At 45.5% G+C, this 19,125-nt stretch overlaps 1 protein-coding gene across 6 annotated transcripts in view; it reads right to left on the reverse strand.

Moving 5' to 3' along the window:
- Positions 1–12,102: 12,102 nt before the first annotated feature.
- The window catches only part of Sbno1 (strawberry notch homolog 1), a 56,364-nt gene continuing 49,341 nt past the window's right edge, over positions 12,103–19,125 (reverse strand). For all 6 annotated transcript variants that reach the window (XM_021163267.3, XM_021163270.3, XM_021163271.3 and 3 more), the window contains one exon: positions 12,103–18,027. In XM_021163267.3, the coding sequence (XP_021018926.1) occupies positions 17,885–18,027 (143 nt within the window). In that variant the 3' untranslated portion in view covers positions 12,103–17,884. The remainder of the gene's footprint in view (positions 18,028–19,125) is intronic.

Here is a 19,125-nt window from a genome sequence, read left to right on the forward strand (position 1 = left end):
GGGATGTGATGAATAACCTTCCGAAGGTACTATATTTTGGAGTTCTGCCTGCATAGTAATGCTCATCACATTACATAAAACGCCCACCCTTTTCTGTTGTTTTTAATCGCCATGGTTTGCAGGTTTTTTTTTTTAATTAGTCATATTTAGACATCATCTGTGGATCTGGTGACAACGGCGTCAGCCTCTCCGCTAGAGAAAAAAAGGGGACCACCACCACCGGGGTCCTAATCCCCCCTTCTTTGGGACGAAAGGTGCAGAAGAGGGGACCTCCTCTTCCACCCTCCCCACCACCAGCAGCAGCACCCCTGCCATCAGCCTTAGACTCCTTCTGGCAAACGCTTCCCGGTGACATTTTTCTCTTATAAAGAAACAAATGCTACCCATTCTACAATGGCTGGTAAAAATATATAAAGCAAGTCACATACATAATTTTAAATGTTTCACTAATCAGTTTTTGAAAGCAGAACATAACGTAAAATTAATTCTAATAATGTAACACAGACGGATCTAAAACAGGACTATTTAAATGAATAAGATCCTAAGATCCCTGGCTAGCTTGCAGTGTGAACTATGCTGGCCTTACACTCAAAAAGATCTACCTGCCTCTGTCTCTGCAGTTCTGGCATTCAAGGCATGGGCCACACTACCTGGTTTGGTGTTTGGCAGGGGTTTGTTTGTTTGTTATTTTGCCTGGGTTAGCTTTATATGTCTCAGCTTGGTGATCCTCCTGTTTCAAACTCCGAGCTAGTTAAAACTACCGGTATGCACCAAAGTACCAAATACCATCTGCCTGCTGTTTCGTGTGTGTTTGTTTGCTTGGTTGGTTGGATTTTAGCGTTTTACTTTTTGTTCTTGTTTGCCTGGAACTTGAAGCAATCCTCCTGCCTCAGCCACTCTGTTCAGATTCCTAGTCTCATGTCCTGTAATCCACATACACACAAAAAAAGGTATTTTTGTTGTTGTTTTTTGTTTTTCGAGACAGGGTTTCTCTGTATAGCCCTGGCTGTCCTGGAACTCACTTTAGACCAGGCTGGCCTCGAACTCAGAAATCCGCCTGCCTCTGCCTCCCAAGTGCTGGGATTAAAGGCGTGCGCCACCACGCCGGGCAAAAAAGTATTTTTTAAAAATGTTTTTGTCTTATGTGATGTTGGGGATTGAACCCAGAGCTCCACACTGAACTACACTACCAGGATGTAATGTATCCCACAATGGGCTCAAGCTCAGTTGTACCGCAGAAAACCACGCTGAACCTTGAGACCCTTCTATAAACATCTCCTGAGTGCTGGGATTACAGATGTGTACCACCACATGGTCCTGGGGACGGAACCCCAGGCATCTTGTATGTTAGACAAGCGCTCTCCTGAGCCACATCCTTAGACCCATGCATTCTCCTGAGTGTATGTGTGATGTGTATTTATGCACACGTGTTCTGTGTTCATGCCAGTGCATGTACCCAGTACCCACAGAGAGCAGCAGAGGACGCTGGAGCTATGCTACATCATTGTCTACCTTATTCCTTTCACAGAGTCTCTCACTGAGTTCACATTTACTATACAATAGGCAGACTGGCTAAGCTATCTGGAATCAGCTAGTGTGAAGCTGGGGACTGGAGAGATGGCTTGAGTTAGGGGCACTCTGCTCTTCCAGAGGGCCTGAGTTTGGATCCCAAAACCTATGTCACCCAAACACATGTCACCCAGATCACAGCTTTTTAGCCAGGCGTGGTGATGCACGCCGTTAATCCCAGCACTCTGGAGACAGAGGCAGGTGGATTTCTGAGTTGGAGGCCAGCCTGGTCTACAAAGTGAGTGCCAGGACAGCCAGAGAACCCTGTCTCAAAAAACAAAACAAAAAAACAAAAACAAAAAAAAGAGAATTATGTATTTATTTTAGGTACATGATTATGAGCACACTGTAGCTGACTTCAGACACCCCAGAAGAGGGCATAGGATCCCAATACAGATGGTTGTGAGCCACCATGTAGTTGCTGGGAATTGAACTCAGGACCTCTGGAAGAGCAGCCAGTGCTCTTAACCTCTGAGCCACCTATCTAGCCCCTAGGTCACAGCTCTTGTACATCTAGTTCCAGGAGATTTCCTAGCCTCCAACTGCATCGACATACAGACACATACAGACACTCAGGCATATACATATCACAGAAATATTATTTGTTTTTATATTTTATGTGCATTGGTGTTTTACCTGATTATATGTGTCTTTGTGCAGTGTCAGATCCCCTGGAACTGGAGTTACACATAGCTGCCATGTGGGTGCTGGGAATTGAACCCAGGTCCTCTGGAAAAATATCCAGTGCTCCCTACCTCTAAGCGCTCTCTCCAGCCCCATTTGTTTGTTGTAGTGAGACAAAGACTCACTATGTATCCCCACTGGTCAGGATCTTGCTATGTAGACCATGATGGCCTCAACCATATTCAAGTTAATAATAAAACTTTTCTTTTTCTTTTTTCTTTTTTCTTTTTTTTTTTGTTTTTTGTTTTTTGTTTTTTGTTTTTTGTTTTTTGTTTTTCAAGACAGGGTTTCTCTGTGTAGCCCTGGCTGTCCTGGAACTCACTCTGGAGACCAGACTGTCCTCGAACTCAGAAATCTACCTGCCTCTGCCTCCAAAGCGCTGAGATTAAATAGGCATGTGCCACCATGAAGCACTAGGGATCCAAGCCAGGACCACCTGCCTGCTAGGTGAGAACCCTGTCACATGAGCCACACCCCTAGCCTAAGTCAGTTCTTTCCTACCAGACTTCCTCTGTTGGCTGTTCCTTGCCTTTGTCTCTGCTTTAGGACCTACCCAGGCATTGCTACAAAATGAAAACAACTGAGCCGTTTGTTTCATGCAGCAGGACTGATAGATAGCACGGGGTCCTGGGAAGCCAGGCAAGTGCTATCCCACTGAAGGACACCTCCAGGTCTGGGGTGGTTCCCATCCCCTCTTTCTTGCTATCTCACTTGTAGCTTGTGTGTGTGGAACTGAGCACACCCACGCACACCCACACTGCTGGGGACTCCACATCCTGAGAGGGGCCTACTGGGCTACACCTTCAGCTCCTTAATTGCAATAGCACCTCTTTTGAACCATGAACATGGGAAAACAAAACAAAACAAAAATAGCACCTTTTTCCAACAGTGAACATAGGATGCGTAATTTTTTTTCATTTTTTACTCATATTTAGGGGGTGGGGGTTCAAGACAGGTTTTCAATGTGTAGCTCTGGCTGTCCTGGAACTCACTCTATAAACCAGGCTGACCTTGAACTCATAGGTCGACCTGCTGCCTTTGTTCCCAACCTCTACAACAGTGCTTGGATTAAAGGTGTGGATAAAACTCTTTCCTTTTACATTCCCATCCCCTCTTTCTTGCTATCTCACAGGCTGACCTTGAACCTGCATTAGTCCCCTGCTTCTGTCTCCTGGACGCCTGAGATTGCAGCCCTTAGCTCATTTTCTTTCATTTTTCTACTTTATTTTATATCATGAAAAACATACTTATTTATTTGCATAGGTTTCGTTTTAGTACAAGCTGTCATGAAATTCTCTATCTAGACGAGGCTGGCTTCAAATTCATAATCCTCCTGGCTCAGCTTCCAGAGTGCTGGATTATAAATATAAGCCACATCTGGTAAAGATGGCTTTCTAGTTATTTCAAATCTAATTCTTTTCATCTCTGTGAGTTTGAGTTTGAATTTATTTCTAAAGGTTTAATTGTTTTTAAATGTTTAGCTCTGTGTGTGTGTGTGTGTGTGTGTGTGTGTGTGTGAGTGCACGTGTGCGCACATAAATATGGATGTGTATATATAAGATAGCATTGAAATCAGAGGGGTTGGACACTGTTCAACCTGGAGTTACAGGCAGTTATGAGCTGCCTGCCATGACCACTGGAACCAAACTCCAGTGTTCTGCAAGAGCAGAAGTGCCTTGAACCACAGAGCCAGCTCTCCGGGCAGCTTGGTTTGATTTGTTTGGGCTGGACACCCAGTGCCACACCTGCTTAGCATTTCCTCTGTGATATTGTCAGTGGAATCATCTTCTCTTTGAAAGATTTGTGCCGGGCAGTGGCGGTGCACACCTTTAATCACAGCACTTGAGAGGCAGAGGCAGGTGGATCTCTGAGTATGAGGCCAGCCTGGTCTACAAAGTGAGTTCCTGGACAGCCATGGCTACACAGAGAAACCCTGTCTCAAAAAAAAAAAAAAAGAAAAGAAAAGAAATACAACCAACTTTCATGTGCTGATCTTATATTCGCTTATTAGCTCTAAAAGCACATAGGTAGAATCTTTGGAATATTGCATGCGGAAGATTATATTTCCTATGAGAATAGTTTCTCCTTCTTAAATTTGAAAATGTGCATCTGTGTGCCACAGAATATGTGTATTCTTACCTTCTACCCATTTCAAAAAATTATTTTTAATAATGTGTGTATTTGTGTGGGGGTAGGAAATGTATGTATACAGAGATGCAGGCACCCCTAGCAACCAGAAGAGGGCATCAGGTCACCTGGAACTTAATTACATTCCAGGCATCTATCTGTGAGTCTTTGACATGGGTCCTCAGAATAAAACTCAGGTTCTCTAGCCGGGCGTGGTGGCACACGCCTTTAATCCCAGCACTGGGAGGCAGAGGCAGGCGGATTTCTGAGTTTGAGGCCAGCCTGGTCTACAAAGTGAGTTCCAGGACAGCCAGGGCTACACAGAGAAACCCTGTCTCAAAAACCAAAAAAAAAAAAAAAAAAAGAAAACTCAGGTTCTCTCAGAGAGCCACAAGTGATCTTAACCACAAGCTGTTTCCACAGGCCCTCTGCCCTTTTTTATTTTTATTTACTGAGGGGACTGTGTGTATGGGTGCCACCATACTGATATGGAGGTCAGAGGACAATTTATAGGAGTTGGTTCTCTTCTCCTACCATGTGGGGCCAAGAGATCAAACTCAAGTCATAAGTTGTCTCCAAAGGCGCTTCCCTCTACTGTCCTACCTCAGCATTCTGGCTGGCCCTCCTTCCACCCCTACTGTCCTACCTCAGCATTCTGGCTGGCCCTCCTTCCACCCCTACTGTCCTACCTCAGCATCCTGGCTGGCCCTCCTTCCACCCCTACTGTCCTACCTCAGCATCCTGGCTGGCCCTCCTTCCACCCCTACTGTCCTACCTCAGCATCCTGGCTGGCCCTCCTTCCACCCCTACTGTCCTACCTCAGCATTCTGGCTGGCCCTCCTTCCACCCCTACTGTCCTACCTCAGCATCCTGGCTGGCCCTCCTTCCACCCCTACTGTCCTACCTCAGCATTCTGGCTGGCCCTCCTTCCACCCCTACTGTCCTACCTCAGCATCCTGGCTGGCCCTCCTTCCACCCCTACTGTCCTACCTCAGCATCCTGGCTGGCCCTCCTTCCACCCCTACTGTCCTACCTCAGCATTCTGGCTGGCCCTCCTTCCACCCCTACTGTCCTACCTCAGCATCCTGGCTGGCCCTCCTTCCACCCCTACTGTCCTACCTCAGCATCCTGGCTGGCCCTCCTTCCACCTTGGTAATGCTCTCTCCTGCTCGCTCTGCTATGTTGCATCCAGCAGGCTATGGCCACAAGCTTCAGCCAATTCCCCTGTCTCTGCCTCCCAGTCCAGGAAGGCTAGGATGATAAAACCACCACATATTTTTATCCAGGTTCTGGAAACTGAACTAAAGCTGTCAGCCTGCATGACAGGTGCCTTTACCAGCGAAGCCAATTTGTCAGTTCTTCGTTCTTTTGGGAAATACCTTTATTACCTTTAGCTTATAAAGTAGGCTTCTCTATGGGATATCTATACATGCTGAGCACACCAGGAACAACATATTCCATAAACATTCTTCACATGACCAAGTATGACCAGAATGCCTCTGTGGGAGACACTGGTTCCCTCCATGTTTTTTAATTTTTAAAATGACTTGAGCTTGAGCCTGTCTGTGTGTGGGTCTGTGTACAGAAAAACCCTGTCTCAAAAAATAAAAATAAAAATAAAAAAAGGAGGGGGGAGTGTGTGCCACTAAGCCCAAAAGGTTTTTTGTTTGTTTGGAGACAGGGTTTCTCTGTGTAGCCCTGGCTGTCCTGGAAAACCCTAAGACAGAGTTCTTTCTTTTCTCTTTTCTTTTTTTTCGATGCAAAAGCAAGAGGAATTTTATTTAATCCAGAATGCTGGGGTCACCCTACACATGGGAAGAGACTGACAGAGTTCTTTCTTAAAGTTGCTCTGGCTTAGCCGGGTGGTGATGGTGGCACATGCCTTTAACCCCAACTCTAGGAAGGCGGAGGCACAAATCAGCCTGGTCTAAAGAGTGATAGCCAGGACAGCCAGAGCTACATAAAGCACCCTGTCTTGGAAATAAAGAAGAGCTGGGCAGTGGTGGCGCACGCCTTTAATCTCAACACATGGGAGGCAGAGGCAGGCGGATTTCTGAGTTCAAGGCCAACCTGGTCTATAGAGTGAGTTCCAGGACAGCCGGGGAAATACAGAGAAACCCTGTCTCGAAAACAAACAAAAACCAAAAGTAAAGAAAAAAAAGGAAAAGAACAGAAACAAATGTCTCTTATTTTACAGTGTGGAGGTTAGCGAAACAAAATGACCCTTATGGAGCCCAGGTTGCTGCTCTTTGACAAGTCCAGCCTTTGTGCTGGAGAGATGGCTCAGTGAACAGAAGAGTACCTCCTGTTCTTGGAAAGAAGGACCTGAGTTTAGTTCCCAAGCTCCTAAAACTTTAGCTCCAGCCCCAGAGGACAGGATGCCCTCTCTGACCTAATGGGCACCGCACTTATATGCATACAGATGACCACATATATACACTATAAAGACTTAAACAGACAAACAGCCGCAAAAGGCCCTCCTATGGTTTAGAATCATATAGTTGGATTCTAGCACAATCCAACATGCTGGGGGAGTCAGCTCCACGGCATTCCCTAGCCTAGCATAGGGAATAAAAAAGGAGACTCATATGAGCATGAGCATGAAGAAGTATGGCCTACTTCAAGGTCTCTGGATCATTGATTGGGCCGGCATATCCCAAAGTAACTGCACACTGGCCTCTACCTCTTTTTTCTTAGGCCTATTATTTTTAATTAAGTATATGATATGCGTATGTACACACCACTACTCAGAGGCCAGAGGCATCTGCTGCGCAGAAACTGGAGTTAAAATGTAGCTGTGAGCCACCAGATGTGGGGGCTACAAACCCAACTCGGGTCTTCTGGAAGGGTAGTCAGTATTCCTACCCAGATGTATCAGTCAGGGTTCTCTAGAGTCACAGAACTTATGGGTGGTCTCTATATAGTAAAGGAATCTGTTGATGACTTACAGTCTGCAGTCCAATTCCCAACAACAGTCAGCAGCAGCTGTGGATGGAAGTCCAAGGATTGAGCAGTTGTTCAGTCCCACAAGGCAAGCAGGCAAAGGAGAGTGTATGTGTGTGTCTTCCTTCTTTCAATGTCCTTATGTAGGTCTCCAGCAGAAGGTGTAGCCCAGATTAAAGGTGTGTGACACTACGACTTTAATCCCAAAAGACCTTGAACTCAGAGATCTCCCTGTCTTAATCTTCTGGAATCCACAGCCACTATGCCTCAAGATCTCCATACCAAGATCCAGACCAGAAACTTCTATCTCCCAGTCTCCAGATTAGGATCACTGGTGAGCCTTCCAATTCTGGATTGTAGTTCATTCCAGATATTGTCAAGTTGACAACCAGGAATAGCCACTACACCAGGGTTGTCTCTCCACTCAAGCAGTCATTTGTGACTGCATGTTCACAGTGGGATTTCTCACAACTAATTACCCTACCGAGAGTTTCTCTGGTGACTCAACGGCTCACATCACAACTTTTGTGAACTCCATTATTACATGGAACCAAAGATGAACTGTATCAGGTAGAACATTTTCATGTTACAGCGAAATCTACCCACTGAAGTCCCCCTAGTGGAATGTTAGCATGGTCAGGGGGACAAGGGTTTGGCATTAGGAGCCTAGAGAGAAGCCACTCTCCCATGTGCTCTCATCTTGTCTTCTTTTTTTTTTGGTTTTTCGAGACAGGGTTTCTCTGTGTAGTCGTGGCTGTCCTGGAACTCACTCTGTAGCCCAGGCTGGCCTCGAACTCAGAAATCCACCTGCCTCTGCCTCCCAAGTGCTGGGATTAAAGGCGTGCGCCACCACGCCCGGCCTCATCTTGTCTTCTATTAGGACAAAAGGGCTGGAAGACAGCTTCATGGGAAAGCTGACTGGAGGCAGAGGGCTGGTATTTGAAACCCTAGAGTCCACAGAATAAAACAAAACAAACAAACAAACATACTTGCTGGGTAGGTGTGGCAACTCATCTGTAATCCTAGCTCATAGGAAGTGGAAAAAAAGGGATCCCTGGGCCAGCTGGGTTCAGTGAAGAACCCCACACCCCCATACTTAAGATGGAAAGCAATGGAGAGTGACACCAATTGTCAATCTCTGACTTCCATGTAACACCCCCTCATACCTCGGGCCCACATAGGCAAATAGTCTCTCTCTCTCTCTCTCCCTGTCTCTCCTCTCCTCCCTCTCCCTCTCTCCCCTCCCCTCCCCTCTCCTCTCTTCTCCTCTCCTCTCCTATCCTCTCTTCCAACCAATCAAAAATTAAGTTCAGTAAACAAGACTAGCTGAAGACCCACCTAACCATCTTATGCTGGTTTGGTATTTACCACCATTCTCTTACTTAGTGGCCATTCTGGGGCCAAACATAGGCTCTTGTCTCTCCTAACCCAGAGAGCACTCACCATCCAGAGTGGGTAGCTTTGAGAGAACTGGACTCCAAAAATAAGTATTTTGCACATTTCTTTTAGCTTCTCTCTCCATAAAGGCCTCCACAGATGGCTCCTTTACATCATGCTCTCAAATGACTAGCTGATAAATATTCATACTATGGAAATGGTATTGTACGTACGCCAAACCCTTTGCGGAATAACCCTGGTTTTGATTTCCTCTCTCAGGGTGGTGCCCTTTGTTCAGGAGCCTTGTCTTCCTAAACGCATACCCACAAGGGTTTGCAGACACACCTCAAAAACACATCTTTGCTTCTTCATGGCTAATTTATCCTCGGGAGTGGTTCACAATCAGTGGTGATTTTGTCTCTCACAGGACCTATCTGGAAGTGTCTATAGATATTCTGGGCTTTCACAACTGGAGCTGACGAATCAGGTCACTGCTGGGATAGGGCGAGTGAAAGGCCGGGCATGCTACTGAACATCCTACCAATCTCCAGTTTAGCTACCAGCACCAAGACCCATCAGAGCCAGTAACAGCACCCAGGCCAGGGCCTTTGGGATGAGGCTCAAAGTGGAAGTGAGGGAAAAAGAAAATGCCACATGATTCATGCAGGAGAAAACTCAAGGGAACAGGTACTATATGAAGACAGGGCTAAAATGTTTTAATTAAAGTTCAACCATGGCAATAGTGGAATGTTTCGGCAGTCCTAGGGGTTGAAACCAGGGCCTCAAATATGCTAAGCAAGCATGCAACCACAAGTTTGTTTTGTTTTTCAAGACAGGTTTTCTCTGTGTGGCCCTGGTTGTCCTGGAACTCACTTTGTAGACCAGGCTGGCCTTGAACTCAGAAATCCACCTGCCTCTGCCTCCCGAGTGCTGAGATCAAAGGCGTGCACCACCATGCCTGGCCACAAGTTTGTTTTAAAGAGATACCTCTTACTATTTATTTCTGCTTTTTTGAAGCAGAACTTCTCAGTATAGCGCTGGCTGTCCTGGAATTCCAAAAGCGAGGACTTTTTATGTAGTTCAGGCTAACTCTGAGTTTACTATGTAGCCCAGGAAAACATCCAATTGGAGACCATCCTACTTTGGCCACCTCAGTGCTGGGAATCAAACAGGCACAATTGCTTTTGTTGTTGTTGTTTTTTTGAGACAGGGTTTCTCTGTGTAGCCCTAGCTGTCCTGGAGCTCACTTTGTAGACCAGGCTGGCCTCAAACTCAGAAATCCGCCTGCCTCTTGCCTCCTGAGTGCTGGGATTAAAGGCGTGCACCACCACGCCCGGCACAAAGAATATTTTAAAAAAGGAAAACCAAAACTAAAAAGTTAAAAAGCCAACCAACCCCACCCCCCAAAAATTGTATGCATGATGCATTTGGTCAGTGGCTACCATGTTACCTTTGCATGGGTTTGGGAATTGAATGCAGATAGGTTTATGTACTGCACCATGTCACCAGCTGCACTAGTTAATTTTAATTTATATGATTACACTGGGTAGTGGTAGTGTACACCTTTAATCACAGCACTCAGAAAGGCAGGAACATCTCTGAATTCAAGGCCAGCCTAGAGCAGACAGGCAGAACTAGAGAGACATCCTGTCTTAAAACCCCTCGCCCTTAAAAAAGAGGAACTTTATAGGTATATTTGTTTGTATGTGTATAAACACACCAATGTACACCTGGTGGCCTCAGTTCAGAAAAGGGCACTGGGCCTCCTGGAAGTGTGTGAGCCACCATGTGGGTGCTGGGAAGCAAACCCACTTGCTCTGGAAGAGCAACTGGTATTCTTGGCCCTGAGCCATCTCTCTAGCCTAACATTTTAAGTTTTCTATTAATTTATTAATTGGCCCTGTACACAGGAGAACAGCCCAAATAATGGAGACCAGAGGACAATTTTTCTGGGGACTCCTAGCATGTATCTCTATTTGCTGAACCATCCTTGGCTTTACTGAGGACAGGCAGGCTCTGGTAGTAAGCCTTGGTGGTCTGGAACTTGCTATGTAGAGCAGGCTGGAAGAAAACTCACTGAGCCCTGCCTGCTTCTGTGGAAGGTATGGGCAACTTCTTAAACCACCTGGAAATAGCCTAACTCACTCGTGAATCTTCTAAATTACAGATGAAAAAATGTAGTAAAACGATTTCATACCACCATTTCCTTCCTGTTTTCAACCTGACATAACTTTTAGTTAAGTTTTGAGCAAAAACTTTAATACTCCCTTATTCAGTTAATGCTGTGACATGTGACAGATTAAGTTCCACGTGGCTCGAGGTCTCTTTCCCCCCTTTCACGCTTACTAGAGGTAGTAAATGGCAGAACTCAGTCCTGGCCCCTGCACATTTCACTGAAGTGGGCACTGGACCTTGTAGGTCTCTGACCTCTGTGCCTGCTTCATCTGTAAGTCAACAGGGTGCTACTTATACGTCATAGGGATTCTATGTGGACTTTAAGATGCTGACGTGGGTGACATACAGATACACACACACACAGGCACAGAGCACAAGAGGTCCACTGGCAACTGAGGTTAGACTCCTGGGTCCACACCCATGTCAATGATCCCCAGTCTCTGTACCAGCACCCGACTCAGTTCAATGGGGAGTCACCTCTTTTAAGGACACTTGGTGGGCATTCCTGAGGGCTTTTCCTAGGAAGTTTTACTTGCAAACTGTTCCATGAGCAATCCCTAACTGGGAAAAGCGTAGGGTCCCAAACCAAAACCACCCCAATTGTTTAATATTAAACACTTTAGAAGTATTAGGAACACCAATTTCATACAAGAGCAAGGAAAGGTCCCTTGAAATCTCCAGATCACGGGCCAAGTGGACAGTATAGGGGCCACTGAGCCATTGGCCATTACCAGTTCCCTGTTCATGGTACTTCACTGTCCACTCTCCTGGTTCAGACTCAGACTACAGGGCTCTGTATTCTAGCCATGGACGTCCAAAGCCCCAGACTCTGATGGCTGCTGTCTGCCTTGCACCTTTGCAGCCAAGGCCAAGACACAGCCCAGGCAGGCCTGCAGAATCAACAAATGCTGACACTTGTGCAATTCAAGTCTCTCCCCGTTTTTTCTTTCGAACTATGTTGCTATTATTGTTGAGTTTTTGAGTTTACTACATGTGCAGAGGTCAATCTATGGGAGACACCCACCCATCCCACAGTGCTTTCTGTGCACGAACTAGGCAAGTACCCATCACCAGGCTAAACCTATCCAGCCATCTAGATCCCATTTTAAACAAAGTGCCAACATAGCAACGTCAACCCTTGCCAAGGAACCTTAAGGTGAGTGAGTGAGGTTAATGACACAGAGCAGCAGATGCTTCAAATCCAAACCACAGCACCACAACTCAAAGTGCATTTGTTTAATTTTATTTAAGAATTTTACAAAAACAGAAACAAAATCCAAACAAAAATGAAAAAACAAAACCACAACAAAAACCTAAATACATAGAGTACTTTCCGTATGAGGATCGAGCATTTCTACTTGAGGGCAAATGAACCCTGCTCAGTGAAGCTGACACACTTGTATTGCATGAGACTGGATTTGAAAGTTACATATCAAAATGATGGCAGCACTGCGTTCTGGACACTTGGGAGCAGGTTCCTGGGAGAGGCTGAAGGCAGCAACGTGGCATCGGGGGAACAGCGTGCACTCTTCATTCAGATGGACAGTCCTATGCAGCGCAGCAGTACAAAAGGGAACTGAAGAAGACAGAAGCCCCCGAGACTTTACATCTGACTTTGTTTCAAAAGGTATTTGGACTCCTTCAGATGTCTCCAGATGCACCATGTCAGATTAAGAAGGAAGCCCAGAGCCCGCGTATAAAATACCCTTTGCACAAGGAGGTAGAACCTGGCACAAGTTTATTGCAGAGACACAGCGCAGCTCTCCCACCCGTCGTGGTTGATGATGAAGGTGGCTATGAGAGGACGTTAGAGTAGTTTGCAAATTCAGTAAAAGCTATGAACAGGGTGACTAGGTTAGCGGCGAGGCTGTACTGTGCTATGTTAGAAAATAAAAAGGCCCCTCAGTCCCACAAAGTGGAGTCAAGAACGGCTCGGCTCAAGCTTCTTTACCTCTTCAGTGCCCCAGTCACTGCAACAGTAGCAAGCTCCTACTAGACGCCTGAGTGGGGTCTGGGTTAAGAGGCCAGAATCAGAAAGGCCACACTAACTCTCCCCAGGAGACTGGCATGCTAACTCAGTCCTGAGGAATCCTCCAGTGCAAAAAGCAGCCTCCATTCCATCTCCTCTTGCTCTGCATGAAATGGGTGTACATCATAGTTAACTGTTTGCTGTAGATTTCCTGGCCTAACTGTGCTCTGTCACATCTCCCTAGATAGTAGATAGTTGGCTGCTGTTGCAGGCCACAGGTCACCTATATCTCAGGGACCTGAGGAAGGAATTTCTGTGAGGAGGGTATTTCTGAGGGAACAATCTGTGACAGACTACTAACTTACACAGACAGCCAAATGTAGACAATTTTCAACATGTCATCAGATCTACCAATCTGAATGTTAATTGAAATCTTTCCTGAGAATTACAGAGGACATTTTTTTTTGAGGGTGTAATGGCCTGTGAATAAACCCCACTCCTGTGTCCTGGGTGAGGGTAGGCACCAACACCAATTCCCCAGAGCTCAGCATCTTTGCTTATAGCTTATCCAGCCAGAAATGAGCCCCCAACACTGAACCTGCCTTGCGTGCTCGTGGTAGCTTCCACAGTAGGACTCTTGTCATCACTTGGATGACAACTGTCTCCTGTCAGGTACTATAAGCTCATCTCCTGTCCTCCTATAAATAGTTTTGACCAGCAGTATAGAAAACAGATTACTGACGTTTGCTGTAAAATAAATCTCTGACTGTCACCTGCGGGATCAAAGAAATCCAACTTCTTATACACACTGCGAGGAGCAGCCAGGCTATGAGCTACTGTGTACCTGCTCGGTTTTCCCATCCCGCAAACAGCAGGAGCTGAGGGACTGGAGCAGTCTCAACTGAAAGCAAGAATGAGTCAGGCTTCTGTGGAGCTGCATCTGACTGACTGAAGATGCTAGAGGAGCTTAAGGAAGTTCAGGGAGACATTTTCTTTTCTTTCTTCTTTTTTCAAATATGAAAGCCATCAGGCTCACTATAGCTTCCAGAGAACAAAAATGAGCATAACAAGTCACCTGGTGACAGGATCAGGGGTGGTGCTTAGATGCATCCCAAGACAGCACAGCAGTGTGTGTTGGAGATGTGGGTAACAAGACCCCCACAGCTGTGAGGCAAAGAAGAAATCTTAAACACAAAACTATTTACTCAGCTAAGAACTTTTCCACAGTTTCCTAAATAAAAAAAAAAAAAAAAGTACTAAGATGCCCCAGGTAGGAGTCTGAAAAGAATAAATAGGAGGGAAAGTAAAAGGGGGAGCAAAAACCCCCAAATGAACAGGGTCTTGATTTACAAGATTTACACTCGCAATGTTGAAGAACTCACACTTGTCTATACACTCATTATGTACATGTGTAAGGATAGCATAGAAGAGAAGATGGGCACGGAGAAGACTGCACCTGTTTGCACCTCCCTGTTTCTTTCCCTTATAGGACTCACTGGATTTAGACAGCTAGCCTTGTGAGGGATTTTCATGCAAAGAATTTCTGTCTACTCAGCTACAGCCATGACATGGAATGCTTGGTTCATTTCAGCACTAGAGGGCCAAAGTACCTGTGTTGTGTATGTTGTTCTCCAGAGCCCACACCCACAGGACCGACTCTTGACAAACTAACCATCACAACAGTTTCTGTTGCCATAGAGATGCCCCAACTAACTAAACATTCAATGTGTAGATCCTGGCTTAATAGCAGCTTTTCTGAAGCTCCATTCCTAGGAAGTGCAAGAGCCCACAAGGGTCCTTCTTTACGACCAGGATCCCTGGGTAAGGTCTCAGAGGCTAAGTACCTCTCCACCTGCTTTCAAATGCGAGTCACAGTGGCCCTAGTGCTAATATAGAAGAGGACAGGATGGGGCTCCCTCCTGTGACAAACTGTAAATGGTAGCTCCTCCTACCCTACTCTTCTCTCCTATCTCAGAAGTTGTTCTGATGACATAGCACAGAAACCAGCAAATAAAAAGGCTACAGCCAAACTGTGGCTCCAAAATGCTTAATTCCTCTGGAGTGGGGTAGTTTATAACTTCTCTCTACACAGACAGAGCAAATGACAAGATTTATTGTTGCAACTCAAAAGGTTTAAGTGCTGAGTAAGAATAAATACACGTATGTACATACCTACAGCGTCTACAGTGCTTTGGATACAAGTTCTTGCTAGTCTATACACACAGGAAAAAAGAAGACACTGAAAGCAGACCTGCAATTTAGTAGTAAAGAGAGAAAACTGCTTAGCCTGCCTAGCTTTCTCACCAACTTGCATTTATAGAAATACTTTCACTGCTTTTCTGACTGCACCACCAGCAACAATCTGACTGGAACAAGAGAGGGCAAGCCTGCAGCAGAGATGTTGCTAGGGGAGGAACATAGCCTTCCTCCCCAGCAAGTATCCTTGAGCAGGTGGAACCGAGCAGTGATTTTCAGCACAAACTACTGTAAACTCTGAAAACACTGATGGAACCAACACTCGGGTCTGCTGCTCAGTGGGAGAAGGCATCTCAGAGGCTAGAGAGGCAGGTAAGTGAGGCCCTGGGTGCATGTGTGGCACTCAGACCCTGCAGGAGACTGAACCTACTTTACATGACAGTGGCTGAAAGACATGACTGCCAAAGCGTGCCTTGTGACTTTTGTAGGGGCAGAGTGCAGAGGCTGGGCACCAACCCCAGATGTCTCAAACCCCCAACAGTGGGTAAAGGCTGACCAGCTTTCTGTCTGTCCCACCACACTACCTACCTTTAAGTCTGTTTTGAAAGGGTTTTCAGATGCCTGGTATCTGTGGACTTCTCCTCACTAAACATTAAAACGCAAGGAAACATTCTTTGATGAAAAGGACACCCAGATCATCATCTGCTCCAGGAGCAAGTGTCACAGCGTCATCACCATGAATGGCCTGCTCGCTAAGCAGACTAGAGAAATCCTGCAGGTGCTGCTTTGGAAACACCAGATAAACCAGGACCTGCATAAACACATATCCACACACAGAACGAGGGGGCTGGCACCTTAGGACACAGAATCGTTCTCATTCCTCATCCTCTGTGACTTGGTTTCCTGAAGAAAGCAAGTTCAGTTACACAGCTCTTCCTCAGGCTTTTACTTTACCATGCCCAAGGAAGTTGAATGGTCCGCCACTCAAACACAGAAGCTCAGAGGGTAGGTAAAGGAGGACCCAATTCTATTCTCAGGGGCCACAAAGGGGGACTGCTTGCTGATCACTGCCTGAGATACATGGAATGAGGATAAAAGTTGCATCCACTGGGCAAAATGTGCCCAAGAACAGAAACCATTCACCATTTGTTCTTTGAGGCACTAAGAATAAATAAATCCAATGCAGTTTTACAGCAAACTAAATCCTAGAAACTCGAGAGAATGAGAGCCCAAGCCCTCCATCAAGTCTCTGCCACTAAACACACCTCACCCAGCTCTTTGAGAAGATTAAAAAGCTACAAAGAAAACAACTCAACTTGAAAAACATTCAAAAGTACCATCAGTTACCCCATTCCTAAGACTACCTCAGACTTCAGGAAGGGGCTCAGTCAGACTCTAAGGCTACCTGGAAGGCTAAGGCAACTCCAAGTAACAGAGGCCTTCTATTCTATGCCTGGAGTCCCCAGGGAGGGCCTAAACAAGAGTCCACTTCATTAGTATAATAACTTTTTTATTCAACATCTACAAGATTTTGTTATCTTGTAGTTTTAAACCAGATTTATACAATCTCAATTTTTCAATAGTGCAACCTGTGCAAGCAAAAAAAAAAGAAGATAGAAAAAAAATGGGGGAAGGAGAGGATTGGGAGAAAAAAACCAAAATGACCAATTGTCCCCTCACTGAATTTTTTTTATAAACATCTATTATAGGCAAAACAAAACTTACCCATGTTATAGATAAGTGTCTATTCACATTTGTACATTACCATTTTAAACAGTTGGAGATAATCTCTACAATGTCTTACAGCACATTAAACAATATTCAAGTTACTGGGTGACGATGACAACAACATACAGCAGAAGCCAAGTGTTTTCTCACTGTCTAGTTTACAACTCAAGTACGGTTTCCGGTTTGAATGACAAAGTAGATTCAGATAATGAAGTAAAAAAGAATGTGTGCAAGACAGAAGCCAATCATACGTCTTCCTAAAACTATACTTAAGTTAAGGAAAATGGAACTTATATGATAAGGCTTATAGCCATTTTTGCAGCACAAATTAGGAATACTATTAACATATTAAAATGAACTTTTTTAAAGAGCTTTCTCACAAAAAAGTATGTACTTACTACTCTAACAAGAAACTTGGGCCAGGGGGAGCGGGCAGGGCTGAGGGTTAGAAGCAACACCCAGGTATCAACACTAGAAATGCAGTACCCAATGCCGGACATCTCCAATGTTTCTCTCCATGTGACTTCTGTGGGAATCTTGATTACACATGCTTTCAAAGACATGCATCGTCAACAAAAGCTACAAATGAACCTGAATGCATGGCACGCAACCCTTCACTTCATGCTGTAGGAAACATTGTGTAAGTTGTATAATACTAACTCAGTATTTAGACTTGAAACCCATGCATCCGGGGAACTCCCACAGTAAGGACAAGGATGTACTGTGTTACCCTGAGCACTGTAGAAAGGAAAAGGAAAGCCAGTCTGGGAAGTTCCAAGCCTTTTCAACCAACTGTGGCCTTGTAGCATGTAACAAACTCACAGACAGACTGACACATACACGCACACACACAGACACATCCGCTCTGCTCACCAAAGTAAAAGCGCACAGGCAGCCTCAAGGAAGCTGGAGGAAAGACACGTGTCCCCTCTTCTCTGTTCACGCCATCAGCTTTGCTGCCTTTTTCCAGATTTGTCCTTACCCCCTCCCCCCAAGTTAACTAGAGAGCACAACTGAAGTTAAAAATAAAAAGGATTCTTTGGAAACTGTCCCTGATTTTTATGCAAGTAGTATGCTCTCACAGCACTCAGCACCACGCGTGCACACCGCTGCTCCTCACAGGTTGCTCAAGTTGGTGATGCTCTGTGGGTGATGCTGTTGCCACAGCTGTTTTTGTTGCACTGCGAGCTGCTGAGACTGGTCTGAAGTTGACAGGAGATTTACAAGAGGAGACACACAATTTGCTGGAATGATCAAACCTGTAATTAGCAAAAAAAAAAAAACAATGAAGTAGAGTTGTCCAGTAGAAACCACTGTACATCATACCTTCACAGAGATAGGCAGCCCGCACTGAACTCAAGCTGTTCCTAGGAGGCTCCCAGATGTCTCGGCATGCATGTGCACATGCACACACATAAAACAAATGAATCCGGTGCAACAGCATCTCCTGATGAAGGAACTTGGTGTGCAGTACAGCACTTTCCCATCTACAGGCATCAGCTTCATAAACTTCACAGATATCACCCCTTCCTTTTACCACTCACTAAGATGCAAAGTGACTCTAAGATTTATTTATTATATGTAAGTACACTAGCTGTCTTCAGACACTCCAGAAGAGGGCGCCAGATCTCGTTACGGATGGTTGTGAGCCACCATGTGGTTGCTGGGATTTGAACTCTGGACCTCAGTCGGGTGCTCTTACCCACTGAGCCATCTCTCCAGCCCCCCTTTTTCTTTTTTTAAAAGCCAGCAGCTAGAAACTCATTTATATGAAACTTTTTTTTGAGACAGGGTTTCTCTGTGTAGCCCTGGCTGTCCTGGAACTCACTCTGTAGACCAAGCTGGCCTCGAACTCAGAAATCCGCCTGCCTCTGCCTCCCAACTGCTGGGATTGAAGGCGTGTGCCACCACGCCCGGTCTTATATGAAACTTTTACAACCACAACCTGAGTTCAAATAAAGTTCACTAAGCAGCAAGGAGATTTATTGGTCTCCCCACTACAGGTTATCAGCAAGGAGCAGTGTAACAACATCTGGAGCTGATCACACACTGTCTGAGATAGCCTGCTGTCGTAGCTGCTGCAGGACTCAAAGCCTGGAAAAGGAATAGGTTGTTTCAAGAACACAGAGGAGCAAAGGATAATAAGCAGGAGGAGTAGACAGCAGCCCAGAGACATTCATAGGGTAATTACTGTCAAATCACAATGTCCACTACAAGGGTCAAGTACAACTGGCTACCATGCTGCCTGCTTATAATCATCTCCTTTAAGAGAGGCAGCAGATACCTCAGATAAATAAGTCTGAAGCCAAAACCCAGGCTTCACTCTCTTATAGAAAGAGTAGCATGTTCTGTGCTCA

Source organism: Mus caroli, unplaced genomic scaffold (genome assembly GCF_978045245.1).
Source record: "Mus caroli unplaced genomic scaffold, Mus_caroli_1 scaffold_4, whole genome shotgun sequence".
NCBI lineage: Eukaryota > Metazoa > Chordata > Mammalia > Rodentia > Muridae > Mus > Mus caroli.